At 50.6% G+C, this 12,062-nt stretch overlaps 1 protein-coding gene across 1 annotated transcript in view; it reads right to left on the bottom strand.

The window, feature by feature from the left end:
- LOC133350219 (F-box/WD repeat-containing protein 7-like) overlaps positions 1–12,062 on the bottom strand; it is a 109,728-nt gene that overhangs the window by 86,188 nt on the left and 11,478 nt on the right. Inside the window, exons 6-8 of the mRNA XM_061564325.1 lie at positions 8,443–8,551; positions 5,952–6,034; positions 2,682–2,780 (exon numbers count right to left, since the gene is read on the bottom strand). Of these exons, the coding sequence (XP_061420309.1) occupies positions 2,682–2,780; positions 5,952–6,034; positions 8,443–8,551 (291 nt within the window). The remainder of the gene's footprint in view (positions 1–2,681; positions 2,781–5,951; positions 6,035–8,442; positions 8,552–12,062) is intronic.

The raw sequence follows: 12,062 nt of genomic DNA, 5'->3' as shown, positions 1-12,062 counted from the left end.
CTCAGGCCTTGCTTCCGAGGTCTGACCACTTCGACGTAGGCTTCGCTTCTGCGGATATCATTGCGTGTTTATTGTATAGCGCAAAAGACCCGTAGTCTCCAAATGAGCTTGCACCGCCAATGTGATAGCCACAGACGGTTCAGTTTCGAGCGCACGACTGTAGCGGGGGAGATGGTGTTGGGGGGGGGCAGGTGCCTGAACGTGAAGCCCAATCTTGTTTGGGGACGATGACAGCAACGGCATCAACATCAGCAGCAGCAGCGGCGAGTTGGCAAATCAACGATTGGAGAGGCCGCGGTTGCACGAGGACGATGATGATGGTGATGATGATGGTGATGATGGTACCCCCACCCCCTTTCCCCCTCCCATCCGCCCACCCAAACCCTTCCTTGCCCGGTGAAAACCCAATTCTTCAGAACTGCTCTTATTGTGCGTGTTTAGTTTGCTGCCCTTTCCCCCACGCAACCTCCGATCAGCGCGGTTGGCAACAGACGTTCAAAGTTAGTCACGTGTCCCCCATTGCGTAATCCCAAGCGCCACGCGTCCCTGCAGGATCCTTCGCCTGGTCATAAATAAAGATTTATGTCCCTTATATAGGCGCTACGACTACGCCATCGCTGAGTTATAAACTACCGCAAATTATTCCCTTTGTCGGCGTGTAACTGCCGTGACATTCACTGGAATGTGGGGATGTTTTTTTTTTGGAACGTATCATCTAAACGTTACTTGTTTTCTGCGTGCGAAACGACGCCCACGTTTTACGTTTGACACGAGGAGTTGTTTGACCATACTTCACCACGTTTGTCAGTGCGGCTCTGTGAAGTAGGTGGGGGGGGGCAGTAGCGTAGCGGTTAGCGCGCTGCGCTACGAACCCGATTCCCGCTCGCGGCCAACACCAATGACGATTATCTGAACCGGTCCTGAGCCTCCTTCCCTGGGTCGACTCAGCCTCAAATGAGTACCTGGTTTGGCGTCTAAACATCGCCACTAGGGAGACAAAGGCGGTCGGGCGTGGTGCTGGCCACCTACCCCCTCGTGTACCGTGCCTGCCTTTAGACGTGCTCACTAACAGCACTTGCCCCAGCGGTTTGTGTGGGCTATACCGGGGGATCTTTTGTCTTTGTGAATCAAGTGTCCAGAAACCGATTCAGATGCCACTCGCCACTGGATTTTAGACGCGACCAGGAATCGCACTCGGGTCGCCGGTTTTATTAGGGGTTCCACGGTGGCTAGGAGATGTTAACTACCTCGCCTGGTATACAGGAGGTCATGGGTTCGAACCCAACCCTGACGCCTGCTGCTGTATATTTGGAGTTTGCATGTTTCTCCCCGTGGTCGCGTGGATTTTCTCCGGTTTTTCCCCTCCACCACTTAGAAAATTTTCCACGTGATAAGCCACTTCGTTCGGCTATCATTTGCTTCTGAAAAAAGTGCTCTATGGCTCGGACGGGGCTTTGTCGAGTATAAAAAAAATTACAATTAGCGCGATTCGCTCACCGAATGATGACTGCGGGGTGTACTAACCACACGCTAAAACCACGCGCCGTCTACTCCACCCACACAGCGGACGTTGAAGATGCTCCCTGACGGCATTCGCTTCGCAATCGTAAAGCAATTTTAGGTTAAATCTAAAAAGTTTACTTTTTTAAACTCGCTTTGACTTAAGATTATTTTAGAGTGTTATTTTTTTACAATATATATTCCTTCGCTAGCAATTTATTACGATGCCATTTTGTTTTGTGTGGAAATTGCTTTTATTGTTCTTGCGATTTAGTCTTTGAACAACGTTTTCCTTTATCTGCACAGCACTTTCATGTGCATCTTTTGCACGAAATCGTGCTCTAGGAATAGAGACTTGACTGATTGATTCAGGGTCCACATTTGCCAAAGAGGAGCACTCATCGCCGTCTACTGGCAGACAACGACTCTTGCGTTTCCCAGCTGGTGAAACAAACATCGACTCTGCTACCTCTCCGCTTCTAGATTTGAAGCTTTCGTGACTGCAAGGATTCATACTCTTAGTTCTTTCGGTAAAGTCACGTAGGTAAAAAAATTAAATAAAAATTAATACAAATAAAACAATAATAAAAAATCACGACGTTTCGGAGGCAACAAAAGTCAGATTTGCAGCAAATTTGCAGAAAATCTGACTTGAGTTGCCTCCGAAACGTGATTTTTTATTGTTTTATTTTTATTAATTTTTATTTCATTTTTTTACCTACGTGACTTTGCCGAAAGAACTAAGAGTATACCTCTCCGCTTGTCAAGTTAATATTTTTGCTGAGCGACAAAAACCGCGACGCCGCCATTCCTCGTCAACCCACGCTTCCATCTCCCCGTGGGCACTGGTTGGCCAACGTACGGTGCGAACGAAGTTCAACGCGCGTGCGAGCAGCCTACAAAGGGGCCGTCCATAAATGACGTCACGCGATTTTGGACGATTTTTGACCCCCCGCCCCCCTCGTCACACGGCGTCACAAAAAGTCAGACCCCCCCCCCTCAAATATGACGTCACAAAGCTCTGCCCCCCCCCCCCCCCCCAAAAAGAAAAATGGGTCCCGCCGCAAGGCGCCCAACGGTGCCTTCCCCTACCCCATCCTCCACCCCCTCCACCTCCTCCCTCTCCGATTCCCTCAACCTCTTCGTGGCCCGGTGCCCGCTGCCCCTCCCGCTGTGCTCACCCCAGCAGCTTGGAGAAGGTCCCTGGGAGACAGGAAACTCAGGATTCGCAGGGCCAGGCTCTCCGGCAGCAGAGCCACGAAGTCCCGGTGGTTCTTCGCCTGCGGGGAAAGCGACAAAGGGGGGTGACGGTGATTGACACGACCACTGCCCGTACGGCTACTGAATCCGACCGGTCCTGGTGGTGGTTCTTGTAGCGGAGTGGGCGCCACGGTGGCTAGGAGATGTTAACTACCTCGCCTGGTATACAGCAGGTCGTGGGTTCGATCCAGATCCGGATGCCTGCTGCGGTATATTTGGAGTTTAAGGTGTCTTTCTTTCATTATCATCATCATCATCACGGTGGCTAGGAGATGTTAACTACCTCGCTTGGTATGCAGGAGGTCGTGGGTTCGATCCCGATCCTGATGCCTGCTGCTGTATATTTGGAGTTTAAGGTGTCTTTCTTTCATCATCATCATCACGGTGGCTAGGAGATGTTAACTACCTCGCCTGGTATACAGCAGGTCGTGGGTTCGATCCCGATCCTGATGCCTGCTGCTGTATATTTGGAGTTTAAGGTGTCTTTCTTTCATCATCATCATCATCACAGTGGCTAGGAGATGTTAACTACCTCGCCTGGTATGCAGGAGGTCGTGCATGTTCTCCGTGATCTACAGATTTTTCTACAGGTCCTCCGGGGTTTCCTTCCACTTTTAAAAACACGCGTTTAGAGTATTTAGCCGCGATACATCTCAACATGATAAGCCACTTCGTTGATCTATCATTTGTAGCCAGGTTGCTTCTGAAAAGAGCTACGTAGCTCAGTGGGCCTTACCTGGTCAGCGGTATTGGTGGCCACGAGCGGCAATCGTAACTCGGGGGTGGCCGGGCTCGTAGCGCAGCACGCTAACCACTGCGCCACCGCTCCCCGTTCGGAGCGCGCGTGGCAACTGGGCTGGCCACGCGTTTGCTGCTGCGAGGCCCGGCGGGCGTGGCGCTGCTGCTGCTGCTGCTGGTGGTGGGATGCCACCAGCTGGTCACCCGTGGGTGTTGGCAGGCCCACGTGCGCCGCCGTCGCCACTGCTCAGTATGTAAGCAGTCCCTCGCCTCCTGCCCTGCCTCTCTTGAAGCCTCGCTGCCTCTTCTCCGTTTGCCCATTTCTCTTCCTCGTCCCTACCCCTACATTTCTCCCCTTTCCCTAACGCAGCACCCTCTGTCGTGGCCACCCATTGCTCATCTCTTGCACGCCCCTGTTTGTCCATAATAACGTTTTTATTTTATTTAATTAACGTATCGTTAAACCCTCCACCACCGACACGACCGATTAGTAAGGTTTGTCACCGAAACAAAACGTGCCAATTCGTCACTAGTACACCACACCGGTGTGTTGGAGAGTAAACCCACAACATTTACCATTCGAGTACGACGTTTCGCTGGCGATTACAACCAGCATCATCAGGCGATTTGTGAGAATTGTGAAGAAGTCCTCCTGCTTCGGTCCTTAAACAGAGTGAAGGTGATGCCATCACTGTGAGCCTATCGGGTGCGAAGCCCAGAGGGGGATTAATGCAACTGGCGAAACAGGCAACTCGACATACGGACAGGTTTGTTCGTATCTTTGAAAGTTCGTAAGAAGAGGCGTCCCTCTATAACTCTCGCATCAAGGCTGACCGATGATGATGAGAACCCGAGGGCTGGCAGAGGAGTTGCTGACAAGACGGTTCGATACGACCAAACTTCAAAAACTTTTCTCGGAAATGACGTTTAAATTCGAGTGACGTTTCCACTCAATGCGTCCCCCCCCCCAACCACAAAGGTGGTGACATCCTTGTCAACACGTGGGCAATGTTGCTTGGCGGCTGGTGTCTGTCTTCGGCTCCTCATTCTCTTACCACTCTCTCTCTCTCTGCGGCTGCACTGCACCACGGACCCCGGCCACCCGAGTTCGAATGGTGTACGGTGCTTTTTCTGCAATATTTTGCTGTCTTTTCTTGGATTTTCTGTTTGCACATAGTCACTTTAAGATGTTTTCTTGTTCATGTTTTTGTTTTTTTGTTTGTTGTGGTTGCAGCCGATTCAAGAGCCGAATGGCTCACAGGGCTATACCAAATAAATGAAACTTGAAAAAAATTGAAAACTTGAATCCCGCTCGTGACCGGTAAAACTGACGAAACATCCTAAACGCAGTGCTGGTGGGCCTACCCCTAGGTCGACTCAGCCTTAATTGAATTCCTTGGGGGATGGAGGGGGAGCCGGTCGGCCGGGCGTGGTGTTGGCCATCCACCCACCTATCCCCATGCCGTCGTACCACGCCGGACCTTAATAGGTGCTCGCTAACAGCACTTTCCCCCACAACGTTCTGCTGAAGGCTATACGAGGCGTCTTTGTATTTGTCAACCCTTTCGCCTGTATATTTGCAGTTTGTATGTTCTGCCCTTGGGCGCACGGATCTTTCTCAAGGTCCTCCTCTGGGTTTTTCCCCTCCGCGTGTAGAATCAACGTGCGTTAAGAGTATTCTGGCTGCGATACATTTCCACACGATGACAAGCCACTCCGCTGTAATAGCCAGGTCGCTTCTGAAAAGGACCTTTCTTTAAATTTTGATTAAAAGCTTTCGTGACTGCAGGGATTCATATTCTTGGTTCTTTCGGTAAAGTCACGGAGAAGGGAAATATTAAAATAATATAAATATAAAACAATAACAATTCTCACGACGTTTCGACTGCAACACAAGCAATCATCATCAGGTGTGAAATCCGTGGCAAAAAAAATTATTGCTGTGGATTTCACACCTGATGATGATTGCTTGTGTTGCAGTCGAAACGTCGTGAGAATTTTGATTGTTTTATATTTATATTATTTTATTATTTCCCTTCTACGTGACTTTACCGAAATAACCAAGAATATGACCTTTCTTTACATAGAGCTCAGCCGTGGGCCTCTTACCTGGCCACGTAACGTAAACATTCTTTTCGCTTATTCTGGAGGAAGCTCACAACTCACCAGAGGTCGGAAACGGGTTTTGATTCCTTACCCGTACCCGTTACCCGGCCGCACCAGGGTCGCAAATGGGTACCCGTACCCAGCCGGGTACGGGTACCCGTTCCCTACCCGTACCCTACCCGAAATGAGTGACAAACGGTTACTCACCAGTGACTCACGGCCTACCCGTACCCGTACCCGGCCGCACCAGGGTCGCAAACGGCTACCCGTACCCGGCCGGGTACGGGTAGCCGGGTATCGGGTAGGGTACGGGTATCGGGAACCCGGTTGCGACCTCTGCAACTCACCGCGAGGAGCGTGGACAGGAAGTAGAGCTGACGCGGGTCCAGGACTGGGAGCAGCCAGCGGAGGAAGCGGTTTCGCATCGCGTCTGTAACTCGGTTGGAAAACAAAACACACGAAGAGACCCACGAACGGCGGGACCTGGAGCGGTTGTTTTTTTTGTTATTCATCAAATGTTGAATTGTCACGCGAAGAGAGGGAGTCTGTCTGGAAAGTTTCAGCTCGTTGGGCTTGCAAAACTTCGTTAAAATCTTCGTCAAAGATTTGAAACAATGTCAACAGACTAACGAGGCAAGTTCAATAAAAGTGTGGAAAAAAACACAAGCCCACTCCGCCCACCCCACACACACACGCAATCTATTCGGTTCTATACATAAACTTTCTGGTTTATCAGAATCAGCATCTTTGTTTAGACTTGGAGGAGGACGGCGATTGGGCTATGAAGCTTTTTTTCGCAGATGCCCGGTATGGGCGGGTCAGCAATGTTACAAACAGTCGGGAGTGTGTTTAGCTATTGATGGAATGGGGTTTGTCCGTTACTCAATAGCTGCTGATTGGTAACCTTACTAATTGGCCGTGTCGAGTGGTGGCGGGTTTAACGACACATTTATATTTACGCACTCCAACCCAAAAACCTCTATTACTATATGACTATTATGGTAACTTTTCAGACGTCAATTTAACAAAACACAAAAAATCACAGTTCATCAGGAAACGTTTTAAATGTAATTCTAATCAGAATTACTCTTATTGTCATCTAATTCAGCCTCTCTCCTGGCTTCTCTATGTACGTGTCATTAAGAAGGGTCATTGCCCGAAACGTCGTCTAGTATATACACACGGTATTACTGTCGGCTGTGCTTGTGCACCGCTGCCAGTGCAGCAGCAGAAAAGCAGCGTCACCAAATCATTTGTCAAGTTAAGACGGCGGCATCTCGCGGGACGTGCACGTGGTGAGCGACGTTGATCACGTGTAATTCCCACCAGGAATAAACGAACAGCAACAGTTGTTGGTTTGCGAGGGGGGGGGGTGCAGAGAGTGGTTATTTAAAAAAAAATAACACGTGTAGCCGAGTGGATCAGTGGGTCAGAGATCCAGCACCGCTGAGATCCTAGTTCCGAATCCACGCTGAGATTCTAGTTTAAAATCCACGCTGAGATTCTAGTTTCGAATCCATGCTGAGATCCGAGTTTCGAATCCATGCTGAGATCCTAGTTTCGAATCCAAGCAGCCACCCGCGGTATATATAAACCCGATTCTCGAGTGTGATATCGAGTTGATGACGATCATGATTTCAGCCCGGTCACCAATGACTTTTCCAAAGACAAAAAAAAATCCCTGACCTTGGTGAAATGAATCCTATATTACTGCGCCCTACATCGCTGTAATCCCACGAGGATAAAATAAACGTCGGTGTGGACAAAACGAAGTGAGATGGACGTGGCTGGGTGCCAAAGTAATTTCCAGAACAGCGTTGCTGACTGTTCCAGCTGGCACCGAGGCACTCCTGCTCACGGCGGCTGGCTAACTCTGGAGTCCCTGGCTCACCTGAACACTGCACACAACCTTCCGTTCACTCTAAACTAAACTATAAACTGTTTTTTTTTATTTTACCATGGTAAGGTCCACTGAACTATGGGCCCTTTTTCAGAAGGGGCCTGTCTATCACAAATGACGACTCAACGAAGTGGCTTGTCATTTGGAAATATATAGCAGTCAAATAGCCTTAAGCGTATTTTGATTATAAATGTGGATGGAAAAACCGGAGGACCCGGAGAAAAATCCACGCCACCACGTGGAGAGAGAGAGAGACATGCAAACTCCAAATATACAACAGGATCGAACCCACGACCTTCCTGCATACCAGGCGAGGGAGTTAACATCTCGCCACCATGGCGGCCGTACTGCATAACCGCTAAGGTGTGCGGAGTGCGGTAATGTGTGGCCCACTGAGGGTATTTCAAATTCCTACTCGGCCCACTGATCCTTGACCCGTTGGCACAAAAATGGCTTTATCAGTGCCACACACAGGGTGGCAAACGCTTCGCAATGATTTTCTTTAAACATTTTATCTCAAGATTCCAATGTGTGTGAGAGATAGCAAAGTCACCGGGACAAAAAACCTCACTGAATAAGGACGATCAAATATCGTGGAATGTTTGCCAGAGAAGACTTTTTTTTGGTGGGGGGACGGACCCCAATGTGATGTGAAACTTCTACAAATGTTAAATTAAATACGCAGTGCGTCCATACGATATACAGAGTGTACGCTAAGCCTTCGGTCCATGATGGACACTGCTAATGGTGGACGCTGCCCATGGAGGACTCAACCCATGGTGGACACAGCCCAGGGTGGACACGATCCATCATGAATACTGAAAAAAATTGCCACCCCAGATGGTTTCCACGAACCCCCCCTTAGTGCACGCACTCCCCCCGCCCCCCACGCCAAACCCCCCGCCCGTGTGTCAAGATCCAACCGGCCCCCCACTCACCATCCCAGCGCCGCTCGTAGCAGTGGAACAGACGTCGCTGCCGACGAGAGAACCCCCCCCAAGTGGGGGGCTCCACGGCCGGGGAGCGGTCGTTGAGGGCCACCTTCCCCTGCCGAGCGCGGGGAGGAAAGATGAGACCGAGAGGGGAGGGGGTAAGGGTTGTGGTGGTGGGGGGGGGGGGGGTGACGAAGAGAGGGGAGTCAAACGACGTTTCACGGCTGACCTGGGGCACCAAGGGTCTCTCGGTCGTGGTCTGGGATGGAGCGGTGGCGCAGTGGTTCACGCACTGCGCCAGCTGCGAGTTTTACTCGCCACCACGGCTAACATCGGCGGCGAGCGATATCTGAACTGTGCTCCCCAGGGGGCCAGCCTCTCCGCGCTGACTTGCGTGGCGAAGTATGGTCAAACAGAATGGTCGAACAGTCCCCCGTGAACGACATGGTACATGGGAAGGCCTTCATGCAGCAGTGGATTGTCGTAGGGCCAGAGGCTTACGAACACGTGTCTGCAGGCTCACGCGGGCTTGCTGCTACTCGACAATACACTTTGCTTTTCATCTTGCCTGACGTGTTAAAACAAAAAACGCGTCCTGTCTTGTCCTGTAATTTTCTATCATTTATCGCGTTATATTTTTCTGACGGTTCCCAGTTCATTGCCCGGTCGAATTTTTTTGTATTTGTTTCATTTGGCTCTGCGTGAGGGTCAGTTCAATGCATTCACATCTTGATGTGCACTCAATATATATTCCTGGACATCGATGAAAAAAAGTGCTTCACAGCTTATCGGATTCCTCCGGCAATAAATAAAGGCTCTGATTCCGGTATCGGGCGGTGCAGGTGGCCGCTTTCACCCCCGGCTGCTGACGCTTGCAGGCCGGTGCGACGTGGATTTATGGGGAATAAAAAAGAAACATGCAAATCGCTAAGTTCCTGCGGGGAATCTGAGACCAGCATTTCCGGCCGTGTGGCCAAACACCGACTCGTGTGAAGTGGGGCCCAGTAGCTTGCGGTTATGATTAATTGCTCGGCGCGCAAGGAAGGAAATTACGTGCAGTTAATTGCCGCTAGATGGATGGGTTTGCGAGCGTGTTGTAATCAATACACTGCACAAGCACAGTCAGTGAAATAGAGAGTGGGAGAGAGAAAGAGGAAGATTGTTACATCACCATCATCATCATTCGCAATATATTGCCATTGTGTGTCAGCAGCCCAGTATTCCAGATATGAGGGCGCCATGGTGGCGAGATGTTAACTACCTCGCCTGATGTACAGGAGGTCGTGGGTTCGATCCCGACCCTAACACCTGCTGCTGTATATTTGGAGTTTGCGGTGTCTCTCTCTCATCATCGTCATCACGGTGGCTAGGAGATGTTAACTACCTCGCCTGGTATACAGGAGGTCGTGGGTTCTATCCCGACCCTAACACCTGCTGCTGTATATTTGGAGTTTGCGGTGTCTCTCTCTCATCATCGTCATCACGGTGGCTAGGAGATGTTAACTACCTCGCCTGGTATACAGGAGGTCGTGGGTTCTATCCCGACCCTAACACCTGCTGCTGTATATTTAGAGTTTGCGGTGTCTCTCTCCCTGTGGTCGCGTGGATTTTTCTCTGGCTCCTCCTCATGTTCCCTCCACGTTTAGAATCAACGTACATTTAGAGTTATTTGGCTGCTATAAATGTCCACGTGATAAGCCACTTCGTTGAGCTATCATTTGTGATAGCCAGGTCGCTTTTGAAAGAGCTACATAGCTCAGTGGGCCTTAGTTTAATGTCTCCTCCTGTGTCACCATTGGCAGTAAGGACTGCAATCAGAGGCAACTCACAAGAGCCCCGTTCGAGAGGGTATTTGGCCTACTCTTCTACGCTGGCTAAAAAAATGTTTTGCAAAGGGGTGCGAGTACCCACACTTTACCCCACTACGCCATCGACTCACCGCGTTTATACCACGGTGAGAGAAGGAGGCGGTGAGGGAGGGAGGGGAGTGAATTTAAAGTGACTCGCCTTCGCAGTTTAAAGCGCCGCGCCACGGGATAAGGATCGGGCCCCAAGTTATTAAATTTTAATCGCGTAAGTGGTTGGCGTGGAATGATTTCCCCGCGTTGCAATTTGATGAAGTGTGGCAATCAACGCTTCGGTTTAGAATGTTTAGTATCAATTATTAGTGTTGGGTTGTTTTTTTACAGCGGTGAATTAAGCAGACAACTCGTCCCTTCAGAGATCACTCGAACCCGCTATGCAAACACGGGACCTTCGTCACCATCGCCATCATCAGTCATGTTCCACCCACTGCTGGATGAAGGTCCCCACGAGCATTCGCCATCTCTCACCGTCCCGCGATACGAGGGATGCAAATCTAACTCTGCGGCGATGTTGACGAATGCGACGACGCGTGGACGGCGAGCGTGAGAATCGATGCTCATCGATGACTCCATGCGCCGTTGAAAAAAAACGCTCAGAAATATTGCCATGGGACACCTCCCTTGCCAGTATCAAAATATAGGAATAGGTTTTACCCTTTCTGGCAATAAAACAGCTGTGTTAAGATGTTAAAACACCAAACTGAAACCAATTTCAAGGAATCACGTCTGCATTAACCACATATACTTGTGGTGAATATGCAAAAAAAAACATGCTCTAGTAGTATATGATGATGCATTGTCTTTGAAACTGATTGGCCCACACCAGAGACAGCTTTCTGTAGAGCCTAGTCTCAAACAGTTCAAGTATATGTGGTCAATGCATGGGGGGTGTGGGTGGGTTGGGGGGGGGGTGCATGGGGGGTGTGGGTGGGTTGGGGGGGGGTGCATGGGGGGTGTGGGTGGGTGGGTTAGGGGGGTGGGTGCATGGAGGTGTGGGTGGGTTTGGGGGGGGGGAGGTCTTGAACCGTTCAATTTTGATGATCTCCCTAATTCACTGCCGGGGTGGGTGGCGGGGTGGGGGGTCGAGCAAGGAGCCGAGCCGGGGATTTCAGGGCCTATTTAATCAGCTCGATCGAGATGGACGACGCGCGCAAAACACGGAGAGGCGCGGCTGATAAGGCAATTAGACGCCTGCCCGAGATTTACATTCGTCGCGTGCGCGCGCGCGCGTGAGTGAGTTCGTGCGCGCGCGCTCGCTCGCAATAGGCACCAATATTCCACGGCGCGCCGCGTGGCAAGGGAGCTTGCGGGCGGCCTGCTAACGGTAGATCCTGAAACCCTTAGACGCACGTGGTCAAGGGTTTGATGGATCTGAGAACTGAGGGACGATCGTCATCGTGGTTACGTGTTCATGTGCTCTTGCGAAGGCGAATGATGGCTTATGTCGGTAACCGTTAAAAGAGGTCCGCGTGGCTTATGTCGGGTAACCCTTAGAGAGGCCCGAGTCGGCAACCTGCTTCTCCGGAGCTGCAAGGCTCCTCTTCAAGGGCTGCTTCGTGCCGTTATTTATTTAGGACCCACCGGCTCGTATTCGCGTGCATTGCGGCCCTTTGAAATATTGAGTTTCTTACCGAATTCAAACAAAAGAAACGTCTGTTCTTGTTATTTTGGTTGCCGGTCTCCCCTACGTTAGGAGAGATCTCCGTTGTAAGCGATTTGGCCGTTCGCTGGCTCTCTGTGTCGCACGGTTGGGGATCTCGG

This window comes from Lethenteron reissneri, chromosome 33 (genome assembly GCF_015708825.2).
Source record: "Lethenteron reissneri isolate LAM-NWPU_2019-01 chromosome 33, ASM1570882v1, whole genome shotgun sequence".
Classification (NCBI taxonomy): Eukaryota; Metazoa; Chordata; class Hyperoartia; order Petromyzontiformes; family Petromyzontidae; genus Lethenteron; species Lethenteron reissneri.
This window is presented reverse-complemented; position numbering and strand designations above follow the sequence as displayed.